The following is a 19,578-nucleotide window of genomic DNA, read 5'->3' as shown; positions in this document are numbered from 1 at the left end:
GGAAACTGAGAACAGTAAGTATTTAGATGGATTTCTACAGCTAGCCCCTGCATTGCTGAGAAGCTGGATCAGGCCCATAGTTATGTTTACTTTTATTCATTTGTTTATATTGATTTCAGTTTGGAGTGTTTATGTATCATGCAGATTCCACAAGAGACTCTTCTAATAAGGGTTAGAGAGGCAATTATTTTTTAAAAGTGACAAGAACTGTGTGATCCTGGTATGTTGGCGTTATACAGTGATAGAACATGAGTGGAACTGTCAAGCAAGCAGATGTTGCCAAGACTGTTTAGAAAGATACTGTAAGGAGATGCCCAGTTAATGAAAAAGTCTGCCTATATAATGGCCTTAGAGCTTCATCGTTACTGAGTACAAGCTTAAGAGCTTAATGACTGTTCTTTGCATACAGAAAGATGGGCTAAGAACTAGCTGGATTATGGAGGTGCCTCCCCTTTCTTCATCTTTCCACCCACATGTACATGTATTGAAAAGCAAAGATAACATGTGACTAAAACTGAGATACGGTCATAAATACCAGTGCAGGTAGCCAGCCTAGCCTCCCTATATTGTTGGAGGTTGGAAGCTCAGCTCCCTGGATGGACATGATGTGCCTGGATACATAGGCTCAATTGTCTCTTAATTCTCTCCGGCTTGAAATTGTGGATGTAGTAATGTGCAGTTATGTTCTGGGACGGTATTTGCGTTCTCCTGGTTCAAGTCTGGATCTGGTCCTGCTAGAAGAGATTGGCAACTGGAAAGTGCTCCTGGCTTATGACTAAGAACCAGAATCAGGAAGGAAATCTTCCCTGGCTCCCAACTCAGTAAGCTTGTGCCAACCATTTGTTCATTGGGTGAGAAGTGCCAAACTCCAAGGGGTCTGTCGTGGTTACTTCTTTAGGGGATGAAGGAAGGAAATGACACTTGAGTACTACAGCGTTGGGCAGCATCAAAGACTATGACAAGAAAAAATAATTTTAGAACAACCAGTTTATCACCTTTTTTCTTTTATTTGGTGTCTGAGGTGTTCAGAACTATTGATGACTGTTTTAAGCTTTTTAGTATCTTTAAGAATTAGACAGCTAACAGCTCACAAGTCACAAAAAAACTTGCACAAGGACTGTAATAAAGTTGACCTCTTAAAATGGAGGAAGGGTGAAAAGCTCCTCTACTTCCTAACATTTGTTTTAGAGGTCATCAGAGATACTCTCTGATGTATCTTGCACATAAGAAAGTTTAGTAGCTTTCCTACACCTAGTTATTTGTACTTTTAAGAGTCTATATATTATTGTAGTAGATTTCAATAAACAAGGCTAAGAAGGACTATGCTGCTCTTGCTTCAGAGCTAGGAAAGGTTTTAATTACTAGAGGAAACCTTCTTATGATTTTCTTGTATTCTGTCTGAAGTATTTGATGTTTGGTCAAGACTAACAAAGGAGTCTTAACTAGATGCATTGCAAATCTGATCCAAGTTGGTCACTAAGTTGCACCAGTAAAAAGCCTGCTTCATACTAGAAAAAAAAAATTGTATGGTTAACAGTTAAGAGATAGTTGGACTACAAACCCACATCAAAAATATGTGGGGTTTTTAATCACATTTATAAAAGAAACCATGTACCCTGAAGATGTAGCAAGATCTTCAAAACAGATTATGCAGACATTACAGCGGCTCCCTGGTAAGATTTCCACTCACAAAATACGGTAGTTGGAAACTCTATGCTTCATTAGAAAAGGGATTCAAATTCAGGCAAAAGCAATCCAACCCTACTCCTACTCTTTCCAGTTAAGAGGTGGGACACGATTAGGAGTCACTGAACAAACCAAGTGAATGTTTTCTCTGCAATCAAAATACAGGGCACTGAGAGAGAATGCTTTAGGGCTCTACAAAGTAATTATATAAATATAATTAGTAGGTGTCCCACTCAGATTTTATTATTTCTTCTAAAATACTTTTCATAGCAGCAAATACAACTCTCTTGTTTTATCAATTTGGAGTCCAAAAGATGCCAGTCACAAGGGGAGTCTGGTTGTACTTATGGTATAGACAAACTATACTTCAGAAACCTTACAACCTACAGTTAACTAGCTTTTTGGGTTTGAGCATTAAATAATTCAAGCTGGTGCCAGGCTGGCTGTAAATGTGATCGTAAGGCAGCCATGCAAACTGAAAATTGGATGACAGCTTCCATATTGACTATCACTTTACCTCAGAGATGATGAATCCCATGCTTTTTAAGTAAACTATGTGTGTATTTTTACAAGACTACAGGTGGTCTTGCCGAATCAGAAAAAAAATGCAGAATGCTTACTTTCTTCAGTCCATATTGCTGTATCCAGACAGCAAGTTACACAGCAGCACTAATTATGAAATTAGATAAACACAGTGCAAAAGTGGGATAGAATCACTTCCCTGACCAGCTATTTGACATGCAGTCTTCAGTACACTTTCTTCTTTTCCTGAAATAAGCCTGGAAGTTCTAAGGCTTTCTAAGAAGACAAAACTGCAATTCCAGAGTGACTGCCAAAAATAAGACTGAAGCTTGACGAGGCCAACTATAACAGTCTTAGGGAGTGAGTATATCATCTCAGTTATGATGGGCAGGGGATAATCTTGACACATGTTTCTCAGGAGTGTACAACTGTTCCTAATGAAGCACCTAAAAAAACTGGGGATAACTAGGATCAAATCACTTTCCAATCAAATCTGTGCTTGCAGAGAAATGAAATACCAGCTTTGAAACCAGTAACAGTGGTAGCAAATGACATTTTTCGGTCTATCTTGTACTGGGTCTTCACCCACCCCAAGTAACTGGTGATTGCATTCTGTGCTAGAAAAACACAAGAGTGCCATTCCATTTTACTTCACCAGCAGCTTCTTTTCATAGTGTTAGACAAGACAACAGATCACTTAAGCTATGGTCTGTCAAAGAGACTTACTACAAATAATTGCTGCTAGTAGGCTTAACTTTTTTATTATGCCTCTTGTAGAATGTACAGAGGACTTTAATACCTTTCTTCTTTGTTGTTTCTGCTGTTAAGAATATCAAGTTTCTGGCAGGAGTGCTTTCCCCCTGGTTCCCCTTTAAATGACTCAAGTTTTTTAAATGACCTTAATTGTAACTACTAACAGCATAGAGTAAATACAGCAGTAAATTATGATATACAGTCTGAGACTATTGCATAGAGTAAGGAAAATATTCTCAGTCTAAGTAAATTACTTTCATCGTCCTTTTGCTTTGTGTACATTTCAAATTAGCATATGGATGGTTAAGATCTTTTAATCAGATTTTTTTTTTTTAACCAAAAGACTGTTTACAAGCATTTCCATTCTCTATCTACCTAATTATAGAGTGGCACTTGCAGTCCTTGCTTATTTAAAAAAAACACTACAGACTGAAAACAAATCATCAACTACTACATACAGGCTTTAAGAGCCACCTAGTGGGATTATTCTGCAAGTAACCCTGTAAACACTAAATAGAGTAATTCGTAGTGTTTTACTTTAAAAAAGATGGTGAGTTGTCATCTTAAATTGAAAGGGAGCTGAAATCTGTTTTTACAAACAAAGCTTTCTTATGTTTCCTAGAACATTTGATTTTGTGGCTATGCAATTCAATATACATTTAGAATTTGCAAGTAGATGAAGGACCCAATTTCTGTTTTACAGTAATAGTTTCCATACTGACAAGCAATTTTAATTTGAGGAATTTTGCTGGCGTAGCCAGATGCATCACTATTTGAATTATGTATTTTTTCAAAACACTAAATCAACTTTCTTAAACTTAAAAACATATTTAAGAAAATTTCATGGTGGTGTTTTGTCTGACAAGAGGAGGTACCAAGTAGTTAGGAAGGGTAGTCTTGTTATAGCTATGAGAGTGGAAAAACAGGAGAGAAACGTTTGTGAACTGAGGTAGTACTTCAAGGACCAAGCAGTGTAAATGGAAAAAAGTATGCAAGTGATGCTTTCAAAAAGTAAAAAGTAATTGCTTAGAACTGTATCAGTCTCACACAAAAGGCAGATACTACCTCTCAAATAAAGGTATATTACAGTGGAGAAGGAAAGAAGAGGTCCCGACATGGTTGTTTTCTAAGCAAAATAACTAGTTAACATGGCAAAGAAGAAAATATAATCCTGTGAGACAAGTGCCACTAGAGCATCTATTATTCTGGTATTTAAGGGAGTTTGGAATTTTATTTTACAGACTCTTCTTTTGAGAAGTGTCAAGCTCCTGAGATCTCAGCTTACCTGCATCTAACTTTTAAGCCTTGCATTACGGAACCTAGACTTCCTCTACAGAAAAGCACAACATGAACTAAGTCCTTCCAGCCCATAAAAGCCACGAAGATGAGATGATCGTGACTTGTGTACTAATAAACAAGACTAGGGAGATGGCTGTGGCTTAACCTGATGCTTCTGGCATACGTTGTATTTTTAACCCTAGGATAGATGGAGAGTTCCTCCCTTGTACCAAAAAACCAAATCGCTGAAAATTCAACTACAGTTAAACTATCTTGCTCATATAATGAACGAATAGCAAGAAAAACTAGGTTTTAAAGTGCTCCCTTTTCACATGGGGGAAATTTGCTTCCCTTCTGTTGGAAGCAGTGGCACAGAATATAGGAGTACTTACTTCAGCTTAAAAGGCTTAAGTGAGCAGTTGAGATCAGCCTGGTGCTGTCTGCACCGAAGTGAATTGGGGGAACTCTTCTGCTAGCTCAGCTGTGAAAACAATAGCAGCTATTGACATGCAATGGCTGAGAGCATCTGCCCTGCCTAGAATGAGGGAAGATTCTCCAGTCATGTGCTACTGGACCTTGTTATTTCAGGACTGATTACATGAGATTACACCGAAGATGGGTAACTGAAAGAAAATTTGTTTTCAAGTAGAATCTATCTGCCTTTTTTACACTGAGGAAACTACCAAACTACGCTCAAGGCGGCGGGGGGGAAGCAAAGCTCCTTTCACATTCTCAGAAAGCTTCCTAAAATTCACAATTCTAGACTGAAAAGTGCTCAGCACAGGATAGGCTCATTGTCACCAGAAATGAATGCTAAAGAGCCCTTTTAAGTCCAATAACTTTATTTTGGATTACAGCAATACTAGTAGTCAAATTGCATCTACTAAAAAGTCATTTAAGATGAATTTTTACAATTCAATTTGAAATACATACAACATTGTTGACATGTTCTACAAAACCTTGTAAACATACGTGGCACTTGATATATTAGTAGTTACATTTAGCTAAAATGTAAATAGCGTTATTCAGCTAAGGATTTTTTAGGTTCTTCATAATCTCTTGTGCTGACAGAAGTGCCACTTAATCGCCACTACACTTGTCACACCAAACGATAGCCCCAAATCTTGAAAATCTTGCAGACTGGCAATACAGCAAGTAAGGCAAAGTAAAGCCATGACAGCTGACTTGCAAGGAAAAGCTATGCTTGTCATAGCAAAATGATAGTCCCAAATCTGAAAGATCTTGCAGACTGACACTATTAAGTAAGGCAAGGCAACATAAAGCTGTGACAGCTAGCTTGCAAGGAAAGGCTAACTTACAGCAGTCTAACAGTCTTTCCAGTCACAGTCAAGAAGTCATCATCAGCCAAGGCACGAAGTGCTTCTTCAAACATTTCCTTAGTGACAGCCTTAAAAAAAAAAAAAAAGTAGTAAATCAAGTAAAGATGGGGGAGTGGGGGAGGGAATACTTTAAAGACTGTAAAAATACCTTACTTCCTACCAATTTCCTTATCAGGTTTTTTAAGCTTTAGTATGTTTTTTTTGTAATTTGGAATCTGGCCCAGAACCCTGAAGCTGAGCTTGCTATTTCAGAAGCCAGAATAAACGAAGATACAGCAAAGATTCAGCTCATTTATCTGTAGAACTGGCTTTCTGGTCACATCAGCTGAAAAAGTTAAGTGTCTCCCTTTCCCTCCATAATGTGATTTGAGAACAAGATAATGTTGATTTGGGAAATCACCATACTTTTAAAATTAACAAAAACGTAAAAACAAAGCAGGAAACTTACTGTATCAGACTGTGCTCGGAGATCATCAAAAAGCTGTTGGTATTTCAAAGCTGGTGTTTTACCCTTTGACTGGATAAGCTTCCTCAAGGCTTGAGCCAACTCCTCTTTCCGCTTACGAGCTGTTGCGCTCATTCCTTATAAAAGAAAGAAAACACCTTTTAGAAATAAACTAAGGAGGACAGTTACATTTAAAAATTACAAAAGCCCAATAGCATCCCAGCCTTATGACTATGAAAACACAAACCGGTAGTGAGAATGGATATGTCCACAATTCCGGTCCTTGGATCAGTAGCAGACTGTTTCAGTGCTTCCCGATGCAGGCGTTTTGCTTCTTCTACATCGATTGTTTCAACTTTCTCAGAAAAGCGCACTTTAGCATGCGCTTCTGCGAGTCGGATTAGAGACTCAAGCTGTCGAGGATATGCAGAAACCATTCCCCTGCCACTACCAATCTTCCTCATGTCCACATATGCCTGAAAAGAAGAATCATTGACTATTTCAGGAAATCCAGTTATATCTATTATTTTCAGCTGAAACCAGGACACCTTCATCCCCCACCTCTTATTTCAGATACAAGCAATTCTGGCAAGCTGTTCCAAACACTATTTCTGCTCATATACCTTCACAATTCTTCTGCAATGAAGGATAACCCCATCACATATACACAATTCCCTTATAAAGCAATTAAGCCATGATAATGAGTCAAGTTTTGAATCACTTTAAAAACGTAGGACTAGTCTTAACATAATAGTGCTTCTGTCTGTACTGACACATTTCATTTCAGTAGAATTTTATGCTTTTATTAATGTAATAGCACCAAACCCAACACATCTGAAAGCTAACAGTCAAAGCGCAGAATAACTTTTACACTGATCGCTGGTGATTTTTAGAGCTGTTGAAGAGTCTTATAGAAAAATTATATAAAAATAGGAAGCATACACACGAGGGGATTTTGCCATTTTTGACAAGTGAGTAAGGACTTGGAACATTATTAACAGCAACTCCTTTACCTCAATAAGGGCTTGGCTTGCTTCTTCACTTAACCTGGGATTTACGTAACTACGAGCATATGCAATATAATCCCTCAATACTGCCATATCCATGTATTCCTCCTCCATCTTTTCTTCACTTCGGTAGTACAGTGAAACCAAATGGCGAGCAAGTCGTCTGTCATAAGCTTCATCACGTGGATCCAACATTAAAAAGATCAAGTCAAATCTGAAGGGGATAAGAATCCACTGTAAGTGTGTGTACCTTTTTGCCTTTTAAAGTAGTTTGGTTTAGGGGTTTTGACTTAACAAGTACAGGTAGAAATTATTTGATTATTAATTCCTACTCCAAGTAGGAATTACACTATTAAACTGAAAAGATAAATTTTCTAGAAATCTGAAAGTACAGAACAGCATAGCGGATTTGCTTTCATCCTATGGACTTGAAACTTTGAAAGCGAGATGCATTCTACAAACTTCAGATCCCCTGTTCAAGGCTAACAGTTTTTGTTTTCTTGAACAAACAAACAAACAAAGACCCACAAAAAAAACCCACAAATACCACATACACAGAAATTGCTGCTAAAGAAACTGCCCTGAAAGGCAACAGCAAACAGGGCACATACCTATATAATTATTTTAGGCATATAAAAACTGTAAGTAAATAAATAAATATATTTTTAAAAGTACTTGCAGTTTAATCCTGAAGAAAATGGCTTATAAATTTTACAAACAATATATTCAACTACACTCAACTATAGGCAGACATGAATAATTTTTAGCGAGCCAATCATGCCTTTTCATAAGCTTAAATCCTAGAAATGGTGGAATTGAGATGCTGCTCAATCCTAGTTTCATGCAGTACACCTGTATTAAGGTAGCATTTGTCACTAAGCAGCTAAATTAAGCAGCTCTTAATTGAAATCAAAGCTGTAAGTGTTCTCGGAATACCCAGTATACCATCAGTGTACTTCCAATTTCCAGTTAGCGTGGGAATTCCCCACAAGATGCAACTGCAGCACATAGTTTAATTTTCTATCAGCAGACGCTAAATGTTGCTGTAACAACTATTGCCCAAAGGGCTAGCACTGCCACCTCCCCAACTGAATTTTACAGAACAACATGAAGCAGGCACAGATCTTCAGATTCTACTACCTCCAGTGCAAGTTCTTCATCAGCAGCATTTCACTTTAAAAGTTTTATAGAGCTAAGAAAAACATCCTGAGCTTTTGTTGACATTATCGATACTGTAAGTTTCAAAACAACTCTTTTCTAGGAGATGATTATGAAACAACAGAAAAACAACAACATAGAAGTAAATAAAGAGATCCTACAGATCTCGTTACATCTGCTCAAGGTCAATGTCCAAATACTAAAAAGGCAGTTCTCTGCTCACATAGAAGCTGTAAGAACAGCATTTAAAAATAAGTGCTATTGAAGTTTTCCATTACACTACAAAGAACACAATTGTTCTGTTTTACTATATTTAATCATCTTCACAAGAGGAAGTATAACATTCATAAAAATGAGACATGCAAGCAGGAGTTCTGTACCTTGACAACAGTGTATGAGGAAGCTGAATATTTTCAATAGTAGTCTTTTTTGGATTCCACTGAGATTCTATAGGGTTAGCTGCTGCTAGGATAGATGTACGAGCGTTCAGTTGGCAAATAATTCCAGCCTGTCAAAATGAAAAACATTTCTGAAACCAGCTGCAACTATGTGCCACCAAGACTTTCTTCCCCCAACTTCATGAGATCACCAGTGTTATTAAATGGGTTCTGTAGTAAAAAACTGCATTGCAAAGTGCTTTTAGAGTAAAGCAAGAACAAAAGCATCTGGAAATACTACAGTTTGCTACAAAAGCCGTATTCTTTTGTAAATGACTTATTACATAATCTAGGATTGATCCACTGACAACAACAACAAAGTGTAATCCTTTGTCATTCTGGTAACTTTTCACTTTCAACTGCTTAGCATATACCATGCTTAGTGTAAAGAACCTGGAATTAAACAGGTGCTTACCTTTGCAATGGAGAGAGTCTGCTGTTCCATTACTTCATGTAGTACTGATCTTGTGCTTTCGTTCATTTTATCAAACTCATCAATGCAGCAGATGCCATTGTCACTAAGTACTAGAGCACCAGTCTGAAGAACCAGTTGCCGTGTTTCTGGATCCTTCATCACATATGCAGTAAGACCAACTGCGCTTGAGCCTTTGCCAGATGTATACTGGCCTCGAGGAACCAGGTTATACACATACTGGAGCAGCTGTGATTTACTAGTACCAGGATCACCACAGAGAAGAATGTTGATCTCTGCACGAAAATTGCCTCTTCCTGTGCGAGTAAAATCCTTTCTTGATCCCCCAAAAAGTTGAAGCAGAATACCCTATAAAAATATTCTCTTTAAAAATCAAAACATCACCTCTTGTATAGCTAACAGAGCAAATCCAACTGTTGAACTGAAACACTGCTAAAAGTAACACAGACATGAAAGAAAACACTTGACACTATTTTTAGAAGTCTTTAAAAGGGTTCATTCTTTATAGATATCCTCAATTCCAGTTAATTGCAAACATATAGTTAAACTGCTAGGTCCTATGAACTCAGCTTCTAATTAAAGTTTGAAATTAGATTCGTTCCAAATTAGATTCATTTCAAATCTATTCCAAAACTTATGTAATCAAAATTTTGATAACAAATTCTGCTGACAGTAGGAAAGCCAGAATAGACTATTGTTTTCCCTAAGGCTATGTTTAATCTAGGACCAAAGTACTACTACCTCTTTCGTTTCATTAGAAAGGTGCCATTTTTATCAGCTTTTTAGTCAAGATTAATCAAGTATCATTTTCTTTTCAGGAAAACTGCTTTACTGCACACACAACATTACTTAAAAGTTCTTTACTTGCCCATAAAGATGAAGTTTAAGGTCTTTTATTTCACTGGAAGTTACTAACACTTCCTCCTTTATATTTCCTAAAGAAAGCATATGCTTGCAGTGTTTGTAAAGAAATAAAAGCAACTAACTTCCAGTATTTTGGAAGTATTGGAATTATTAGTACAAACATATGCTTGTAATTTTATCAGTTAGCTAGAATGATCAGGGAGGATTTGTTTTTTTCCTTTTCAAATTTACTACATTAAAAATTCACCATTTCCCAGTTTTCTTCTTGTATTTTTTTCATCTAGCAGCATAGATGTGCTAGAAAGTCAATGAAAAGAAGTGATAAGTCAGTGACAATGACAGCTGGAAACAGCAAGGAAACCTGTACACCACGTAAAGCCTATGCACAATTTCTTACAGCACACAAACCTTGCAGAGGCATGGAGTGAGCTATTTGTATTAGTTCTGTTCTCATTCACTTACAACAACTTGTGGAGGTCAGTAAAACCTGTTCAGTAGTTACAAGAAGTATGACCTGCCCCATTTGATTTTCCTTGAGGTCCCCAATATAGAGTATTGGTGTTCAATGCACGTGGGTTTAAAGCACTTTCAAGTATTAAAGATAGAAACTTTGTATGTTGTTGTGAACAGATTTTTGTCAGAACCTGAAGATCTGCCTTGATGAAGGGTCCCCTAGCTTTCCTCAACTCCTCCCACTACACCCAGATGTGCCTTATTAGTGTGGTGAGGAGGTAACGACAAATGGAATTGTCATTATTGTATTTCCATTTCATCAGGAAATCATTGTATGGTTTTGAATTCAACTTCTAGCCATTTCAGAAATGAAATGTGATAATGTATAAATCTATTAAAAAAAAAAAAGGAATATACCTGAAGAGGATTGTTTGGTGTCTGACATTACCTTGAGACCCACTACTGACTGTAGTTTTTGCAGTGATAAAAGTTGTAGTACCTCTGCTGAACATTTATTGGAACAGTCACTTCTTGGATACATCTAAGTAACTGTTTTAACATCCCTAAGTCAGGGTCAACCACATGTCATTTTAAAGCTACTGTTCCCTTGTGAATGCCTCTTTTCAGCAATCACTCTCTACGTTATAGCTACTTTTCTTTTTTTTGATCACTAGTAATCTGAACATTCAAGAGATGTCCAAGATGAATACTGCAATTAAGTTTTCTGAGTTCTGCTGCTTTCCTACCTTTTCAGTATCTTCCCTCTAACACTCCTTAATAACATGAAAAGAATTATGATACACTTACAACCAACTCCATCCTGACAAGACCATGGAGTTTTAAGACTGCTCAAGATACAGTTTTTTGAATTTGGAAGCCTCAAGAAATTTTTATAGCAAACAGTAACTACAAATGTACTTGCATATTAATGCATTTCTTACAAGAGAAATACAGAATTTGATTCACCTTTTTGATATCTTCATGCTCATAGATACTTGGGGCCAATGCTGAAGAAAGTCTCTCATATATGTCTGCTTTTTTAGAAAGCTCTTTTAGCATTTCCACACGTTCCTCTGTAAACATTTTTTGCTCTGTTTCCTCATCAACACCATGCAGGCGTTTTGCATCCGTCTTGCGGTAGTGTATTACATCAATGTGGGTCTTATAGACAGATTTTACATTGCTGATCCTTGGATTAACTCGAATTGGGACTGCCCTGTAGATACCTAAATACAATTTTTAGTCACAGCATTAGATATGAAGAAACATAGTAATTCCAAAACCTGAAAATTCTACATCTTCCCTTGAAAAGCTTTTCAAAACAGCCTGAATACTCTAGTCAGTTTATCTCCCAGTATGAGTAAGTCATGTAGAAGTTAATGGAACACACTTAAGTAGTCTAGACCCTATTTTTGCAGGTACGATGTTTAACATTCCTATCACAAGTGTTCTCAACAAGGAAAATGCTTAAGCGTTTTTGAAAAAAATTAAGGCTTGATGCTTTTGAAAGTCCTGCACTAATGTCTGAAGTCAGCATTTCCCCCTTTTATAAGTGCCAAGTTTAATAATAGATTTCTAATGCATCTCTAACAACTAGCAGTACAGCAGTTGTTTTAAAGCAAAGTGGTTTATAAAAATGTGGTTGCAATACCACAAGACTTACTCTATGTTACGACTCTCCTGGCAGCAGACACTATTTAAGATACTGCCTCTTCCTCACCTACGTTCTCAGAATAACTGAATCAGGGTCAGACAATCTGGAGAGCGTCTAGTCTAACCATGGGCTCAAACTGGAGTCAACTAGAACAGGTTGCTGAAGGCCGTGTCCAGTCAGGTTTTGAACATCTGTAAGGATGGAGACTCCACACAGTCTCTCTGGGCAACCTGTGCCGGGGCCTGACCACCCAAACAGTAAAAAAGTTCTTATGTTTACCTGCAATTTCCTGTATTTCAACTTGTGCCCACTGCCTGCCACTGGGTACCACTGAGAAAAGTGTGGCTCTGTCTTCTTGACACCACCACCTGCCCCAACACCAAATCAGGTATTTATAAAACACACTGGTAAGATCCCCCTAAGCTTTCTCTTCTCCAGACTGAGCAGTCCCAGCTTTCTCAGCCTTTCCATATATGACGGAGGTTCCAGTTATCATCATGGCCCTTTGCTGAATTCACTCCACTATGTTCACTCAACTCCAGTATGTTCACATCTCCCTTGTACTGGGAGAGCCCAGAAATGGACCCAATACTCCAGGTGTGGCCTCACCAGTGCTGAATACAGGGGATGGACCACCTCCCTTGACCTGCTGGCAATGCCCCTCCTAATGCAGCCCAGTAGGCTGTTGGCACCACAGCCATCTGGTCTATCAAGCACTGCTTCCTTCCAGTTTTGCTTTTGTCTGCCAGTTTGCTGAGGGTGCACTCTGTCCCATCATCCAGGTCATTAGCGAAGATATCCAACAGTGTTTGGCCCCAGTATTGACCTCGAGGGTACACCCATGGTGACCAACCTGCAGCTAGACTTTGTGCCACTGATCATAACGCTTTGAGCCCAGCAGTTCTGCCAGTTAAATCCATCTCACTATCCACTAATCTAACCCATACACCATCAGTTTGTCTATGAGGATGTCATGGGAGACAGCAATGAAAGCCTTTCTAAAGTCAGGATAAACAACATCCACTGCTCCAGTCATCTCGTTGTAGAAGGTTGTTACCCACTGTAAATCCCTGCTGACTACACCCAATCACCTTCTTGTCCTTCATATGGTTAGAAATGGTTTCCAGGATTATTGGTTCTATCACCTTCCCAGGGTCAAGATGAGGTTGACTGGCCTATAGTTCCCCAGGTCTCCTCCTTGTCCTAGGAGGGATAATGGATTTCTTCCAATATCTTAGCCAGTCACCATCACTTTTCAAAGATAACCGAATGGCCTTGCAAAGACAGTGGCCAGCTCCCTCAGCACTTGCACATGCATCCCATCAGGTCCCTTTATAGACAGTTAAGATCAGTGAAAAAGTAGGATGCAAATACTCAAACCACATTTTACCTGTGACATTGACTCTATCACCCGGCTGAACTTTATCAACAAGGTCATTGTGAGCAAACAGCGCAACCGTATGCGGGGTCTGTCCAGCTGGCATATCTTCAGGAGACTCCTGCAGTTTGATCTAGCAAAAAGCACTTAAGTCTTAGTTTCAAAAAAACAAAGATTTTCCACAGAGCATACAACAGAATCTTGTATTAGCACAATCTTCAGCATCATTCTGAATCAGGAACATTGCTCAAGAACAAAAACTCCCACCCAAACAGCAAAACTGATTACTAACAAAAAGATATGATGAAAATGAGAATTCTGCCAGTTGCTACTGGTATGGCTAAAATGCTGTTACAGACAAGGCTCACCTAGTCCAGATAGAAGTGGACATACTATATATAAAGGGGCTTCCATACAGAAACATTTAAGATGTGTACATAACTTCATTTCATCCTTTTAATGCACTTCTTCTCCAAAGTAGACTTAACCCTTTCGATAAGTTGTTTCACCCATTTTCATGTTCCAAAACACTTTTCCCTTCTCAAAACATTCAATCTCAAGATAACATACATTAATGCTATTGATGCTAATAAGGGGGGTGGGGGAGCAAAAACTATAATCTGTTTCATTTTAGCTGCTACCTAAGCGCAACATACCATCTGTTTGTCAGAGAACATGGATCGATTGTGAATCAGTGCCATACTGTGCGTTGTGTTACAGTTCTTGCATACTGATGGTTCAGCAATCCTGCCACGATCGATTTCTACTCTGGTGGTGAAAGCGCAAACCTGGCATTTAAAGAATGCTTCTTGCATCTCTGGAATTAACTGGGAGCTTCTGATGACCATACCACTGATGGTGATAAGCTGATCAATATCTACAAAATACAGACTCGTGTCGTGACTTCATACTCTTAAAATTTAAAATAACCTTCAAAATTTCAGGTTACATTAGTTTTCAGGTGGGAGGTAGACATTTGGATAGGTACTAGTATTTTGTTTAAGACAAAGCAAAAAGAATCATAAATGCATAGTACAAATATTCTAAATTACATGAGTATTTATACAAAAGAAAGCATCCTTCGCACTTGCAGTACTAAGAACATGAGTAGCTGATGCCAGGAAGGATTTCCTTTATGGATAGATTATTCTGCATTTGGGCTCTAAAGCATTTGCTTCTGAAACAGGCTTACATAAACGGAAGACATTGGTCTGGATGGACCACAAGTACAGTTTTATATGGTCTTCATGTAATTCTATGTAAACATTCAATAAGTTTATATAAATCCTTAAGATTCTTTTCTAACGTGGTAGTCAAATGTTTACCTTCAGGATTTAGACTTCTCATATTCCTAGTCTTCAGTGCATTATAAGGCCTTACTTGAATTTGATGTTCTAATATTGAATCAGGGTAACGATCAAAAAATATCTCATTGACAGCCATGTCAAACGTTGGGATAACTTCCTGTGTAAAATTATTAGAAACAGTTAAGCTTACAAGTTAAAAAAAATAAAAACCAGAAAATATAATATTTTTGCATAAAGCATTTTATGTGCTGCTGATCAGCCAGGAATGACTAAAAGTTATGCCAGCTGAGCATTTTCCTACATAACAGAAAACTTGCTGTTTAGGTCGGATTTATTCACTTGGGTATTGCAAAGGGGGGGGGGGGGGGTGGGGGGAAGTACAAGACTCCAGACACTGCAGCTTACCAGCTAGTTTTGCATGCATGAGGTACCCCTGTAATATCTGCAGTTAACTAGTATGAAACGAGACATTTTATTTTAAGTAAAATAAAGAAGCCACAGAGATTACACTGAACATACAAAGTACATATTGCATTTAAACAAACAAGTTAAAAGCCAGAAATATGAAAGAGCCACTTGAAAGCCAGAAAACAAGTGCACTACTTCACCTGAGGATAGCAGATCAGTTGCCTATAAAGATTTTCATCAAATGATCTTAGATGGTCACAATTTACATTCAGGAATGGTTCTCCAACCATATTAATCTGCAAGGTATTTGAAAGGAAATCTTTAGCTCAATGGCATGCAAGACTAAAACAGAAAAGTTACAGATTTCACTGTGTTACAAGTACCTCTTCAAGTCGTTGCATATAGCGTGGCTCATTAAGATCCAAGCCAATGTCTTCATCCTCTTTAGCTAGTGGATCAATGAAGCGCTGAAGAAATCTCTGAATGTTAGAGGTAACAGGGAGACAGAAAGGAAAGATGAGCAGAATTTAGTACTACAAATGCCTGCTTTGTATCAGATTCAACTAATACCTGTTTAAATCAAAATAGCTTTTCATTTAAAAAAGGGAAAAAACAAGTTGTTAACCTACTTGGAATTTTTCTTTGCATGAGGCTACATTAACATCTGTTCCCCAGATAACAAGCTTTTGTCCAAGAGATTGCTCAGTTGCTACTACATCCTCAGCCAGCTGCATGGAAACAAATTAAGCATACATAAATATACATAGCTGTTTAGAAGGAAATTGTCAGATTTAAAATCCAAGGCATCTACCTACCCCATCTGAGTGTAAATCGACTTGTCTGGCTTTACGGGCAGACCCGAGATCTGGCCTCTGCCTAACCGGCGTTCCTCGTACGCCACTTCGTGGAGTACCCTCTACCCTGGAGCTGGGTGTGCCATAAGTCAGAGGTGAACTGATATCGAAGTCAAGAGGAATAGCTATAAAAAAAATGTTTTATTATGATCATCAAGACATTTTACGTTTAGAGCAGACTGAAATTCAGCCTGTGCATTCGTCTCATCAGTTCTTTCAACTCTACTGTCATAAAATGAGTAGCGCCAATCAATTCCAGTGTTTTGTTAAAACAGAAGATACCTTATGTTAAAATGTAAAGATACTGCAAGTCTACCTAGAACTTTTCTTTGCATTAACATCCCTTCTGAAAGATCCCAAGTTCTAGTAAAGCTTTCCCAGAAAAACTTTAAAGCGGTCCTGCATTTTGAAACTACATTGGTGTTCAAGCATAAAAAGTCAAAACGCAGCATTTTAGACGAAACCCATTTTTAAGTATTTTTGGGGCTGTAAAACAAGTGACACGACACCTACCAGCTACGGTGACTAGAACCAATCCTATTTATAAAAGCAAGAAAGGCTTTTTATGGCAATCCCTCTAATTCTTTCTGCATTAATAAGTTTATCCTTCCTAGAAATACACAGAAGAGTAAGGCAGAATCCCCGATCCATACTCCCACGGTGACCTGAAGCTACACCAGCAGATCCGCACCCCTGCCACCGACTCCCTTCCCATACTGCTGGCTACGCCAAGCTCGAGTGAGAAACTCGAGACAAAAACTCATTCTCTCCCAGAGTATTTTTCAGCCGGATCCGTTCCCCGCGCCGGCTCGCCACACCACAGCGCAGCGGGCAGTGGCCTGCCCGGGCCCCGTGGTATCGTACCGGCGTGGCGGAACTGCGGGGGGCTGGAGAAGAGAGCATCGGGGCCGCTGGGGCTCTGCAGGTCGGCGGGCGGGGAGGTGGGCATGGGCTGCAGGTCTCCGGTGGAGGTGGAGTCCTCTGTCCGACGCTTCTGCGAAGGAGGAGACCGAGCATCTTGCGCTGCAAGACACAAGCGGGCCCGAAATCGTCGCAACGCCGCCGGAGGCGGACCGAGGGACGAGCACGGCGGGCGGACAACGAGGCGAGAGCCCACCAGGCAGCCGACACCCGCCCGCTCCCCCCCGGCCCCCACCTCCCCGCCACCGGCGAGAGCCGCGGGCTGGCTCCGGCCGCCGACCCCCCGCCCCCCGGGTCGGCCCCTTCCCACCAAAACCACTTACGAGTCGGGGGGTTGCTGCCCCGGCCGCGCTTGCCGCCGCGGCGGCGGCTGGGCGTGGAGACGGGCGACGACATGGCGCTGCTCCGGCTCCCGCGGCGGTCCTACCTGCGGGGGGTCGACGAGAGGAACGCGAGCCCTGAGCCCCGGCCGGCGGGTTTCCCTCCCTCCTTCCCCCCCTCTCCTCACACACGCCGAGCGCGGAGCTGCCGGGGGTGGGGGGGGGAGCGGGGCAGCGAACCCCACCCGGCGCCGGGGCGCGCGCCTACCCACCGTTGCAGCCCCCCGCAGCTCCAGCCACCCCAGGAAATTCCGCGCCAACCGAATCGCGTGCGCGCGCTCTCGCGGGCTTTCTGGCCAATGGGTAGGCGCGATCGCAACGGCAGCGCCCAACGGAGGGAGAAAGGGGGGATGCGGGACGGAGAAGAAAAGGAGGAAGGAGGTCAGCTCTCCGGGCCCCCGAGCTGAGGGTCGCGCCCTGCTCGACCTGGTGCAACAGTTACAGGAGTACATTGCAGGGTACTCCTTGTGCTACGAGACGGAGGTCGTCTTCAGCAATGGCAAATCGCTTCCACCCCCAGCCCAAAATGGAACCGCCCCCACCGGACCGAATTTCGCGGCAAAACTAGGCCTGCGGTCTGGCAGGGAGGCATGGGGAGGTTGGAGCAGCCCATTCTCCGAGGGAGGGGGGGAACCTACTACTGTAGTGAGCCGGTCCTGCGGCAAAAGACATAAAAATGCCCTCAAATCCTCTTCCCTGCCACCGCCCGTTAGACGATCGTGGCGCCCGTGGCGCCTCCCTCTCCTCGGAACGGTCTGGCCGAGGTCTACCCGCGTTTCTCCGGCCCGCGAGTTGACCGGTCCTGATGTCACAGCTGGTCCCGTGTCCCGTCCGTCCCCCCCTCTCCCGGCTGGCTGTGTTGGATCCGGCCGGGGGCGGGTCCTTCGCGCCCGCTTCCTCCTGCAGCCGTTCCGCTGCCTGTGCTGCCGGCCTGGGGCAGCATGGCCGGCGTCCAGGAGTGCCTGCACCAGCTGCACCGCTGCCTGCAGCTCGGCGATGCCGCCAGCGCCGCTCTGCACGGCTACAGCCTGCTCCGCAGCCTGGGGGAGACCTGCCTCACCAGCCTGGCGAGCGGCGCGCAGGGTGCGCCCTTGGGCCCGGCCCGGCCCGGCCCGGCCGTGGCGGCAGGGGGCAGGGGCAGGGGCAGGGGCAGGGGCAGGGGGGCCTCAGGGGCTCTGAGCGAGGCCTGGGCGGCTGTTGCCTCGCTGGTGACTTTAAAACAGCAACTGCTCAGCTTGGGGAGGGCTTGTCAGTGGGGGGGGGGAACATACCAGACCGGTGGTCCCGCGGGAAAGGGGGGGGGGGGGGGTCTGTCTGTCCCGGCCCAGTTCTTCGCTCAACACAACACTTGAGGGCTGCTGGCTTGACGTAAAGGGTTGCTTTCGGGGGAGTGGACGGTCTCTTGCTCTAGATAACCATTTACCTTGGTAAAAATACTGCGGTGCCTGCCCCGACCTGCCCCCAGGTTGGCTTTGGCCCGGCCCTGGCGTCAGGTCAGAGGCGCAGAGCCTGGGCCAGAGTCCGTGGGGAGGTGGGAGGCACCCACGTTAAGGTGTGGTTTTTCTGCTGACAAGCATCAGTCCTGTCCAAGGTGATGGGCTGAGCGGTCTCCAGCCCTGCCTGCTCTAGAAAGGAAACCAACTGCCTGATGGGTTGTTTTGCTTCCCTGCAGCGCTGCACCTGTCTCTGGTGTTTTCCCAAGAGCATAGCTTACTTGTCTTTATCCACAGATCCCTCAGCATCGAGGAGGTAAGTTAGCAAACTTTGAAAGAAATGTTGAGGTAGTGTTACAGGAACAGCATGTTACACTACTCATGTTAAAACTAATTTTTTTTTTTTTTTTTTTTGTAACGCTTCAGTTTCGAGATTGCAGGGAAGAAGCATTGAAGTTTCTTTGTGTCTTTATGGAAAAAGTTGGTGACAAAGTTCATCCTTATGCCCGTAATATTAAGGTGGGTAAAGGAAAATTATTTCCTAAAGGTCTTTGCCAAATGGTTTAAATGATTCTGGTTGTTCTCATACCGTAACTATCCTTCACCCTCCCAGTCTGCCCTGCTCCTCTCTAGTGCTCTTGTTAGAGCTGAAATAACTTGATTGACTTAAACTGTAATTCATACAGCAGAGAAGTGTGGAATTGTTCCTTCAACTATGGACTTAATTTTATTAACTTCTCTTTATAGAACATAATAGGTATTAATTTTGAAAATAAGTTATTGATACTGAAAATAATAGTTATTACTTTTAATTTATACAGGCTAAATTCATAGTTTCAGTGTAGTATTTTAAATGTTTGTATAGGT

General features: G+C 41.5%; 2 protein-coding genes across 3 annotated transcripts in view; one reads left to right on the top strand and one right to left on the bottom strand.

Moving 5' to 3' along the window:
• Nucleotides 1-5,063: 5,063 nt before the first annotated feature.
• On the bottom strand, nt 5,064-17,846 carry MCM4 (minichromosome maintenance complex component 4). Its single transcript, XM_069779311.1, has 17 exons — nt 17,491-17,846; nt 17,222-17,325; nt 16,842-17,000; nt 15,939-16,102; nt 15,753-15,851; nt 15,507-15,602; nt 15,324-15,419; nt 14,734-14,872; nt 14,065-14,285; nt 13,421-13,541; nt 11,343-11,602; nt 9,042-9,407; nt 8,570-8,697; nt 7,038-7,245; nt 6,272-6,500; nt 6,028-6,161; nt 5,064-5,647 (listed from the first exon to the last, which is right to left on the bottom strand). The coding sequence occupies exons 2-17, from the start codon at nt 17,292-17,294 to the stop codon at nt 5,555-5,557; spliced, it is 2,586 nt and encodes an 861-aa protein (XP_069635412.1). The 5' UTR covers nt 17,295-17,325; nt 17,491-17,846; the 3' UTR covers nt 5,064-5,554.
• A 304-nt stretch (nt 17,847-18,150) lies between these two features.
• PRKDC (protein kinase, DNA-activated, catalytic subunit) overlaps nt 18,151-19,578 on the top strand; it is an 86,643-nt gene continuing 85,215 nt past the window's right edge. Inside the window, exons 1-3 of one of the 2 annotated variants that reach the window (XM_069779309.1) lie at nt 18,151-18,361; nt 18,951-19,027; nt 19,138-19,230. In XM_069779309.1, coding sequence (XP_069635410.1) covers nt 18,220-18,361; nt 18,951-19,027; nt 19,138-19,230 — 312 coding nt within the window. In that variant the 5' untranslated portion in view covers nt 18,151-18,219. The remainder of the gene's footprint in view (nt 18,362-18,950; nt 19,028-19,137; nt 19,231-19,578) is intronic. The other variant, XM_069779310.1, reaches the window with a different exon arrangement.

Source organism: Haliaeetus albicilla, chromosome 3 (genome assembly GCF_947461875.1).
Source record: "Haliaeetus albicilla chromosome 3, bHalAlb1.1, whole genome shotgun sequence".
Taxonomy (NCBI): domain Eukaryota; kingdom Metazoa; phylum Chordata; class Aves; order Accipitriformes; family Accipitridae; genus Haliaeetus; species Haliaeetus albicilla.
This window is presented reverse-complemented; position numbering and strand designations above follow the sequence as displayed.

Coding starts and splice junctions, on each gene's coding strand:
- MCM4 (XM_069779311.1), bottom strand. CDS start 17,294: ATGTCGTCGCCCGTCTCCACGCCCAGCCGCCGCCGCGGCGGCAAGCGC. Junction 15,603..15,752: donor CATGCAAAGAAAAATTCCAA/GTAGGTTAACAA, acceptor TCTAACATTCAG/AGATTTCTTCAGCGCTTCAT. Junction 11,603..13,420: donor TGATAGAGTCAATGTCACAG/GTAAAATGTGGT, acceptor AATTGTATTTAG/GTATCTACAGGGCAGTCCCA.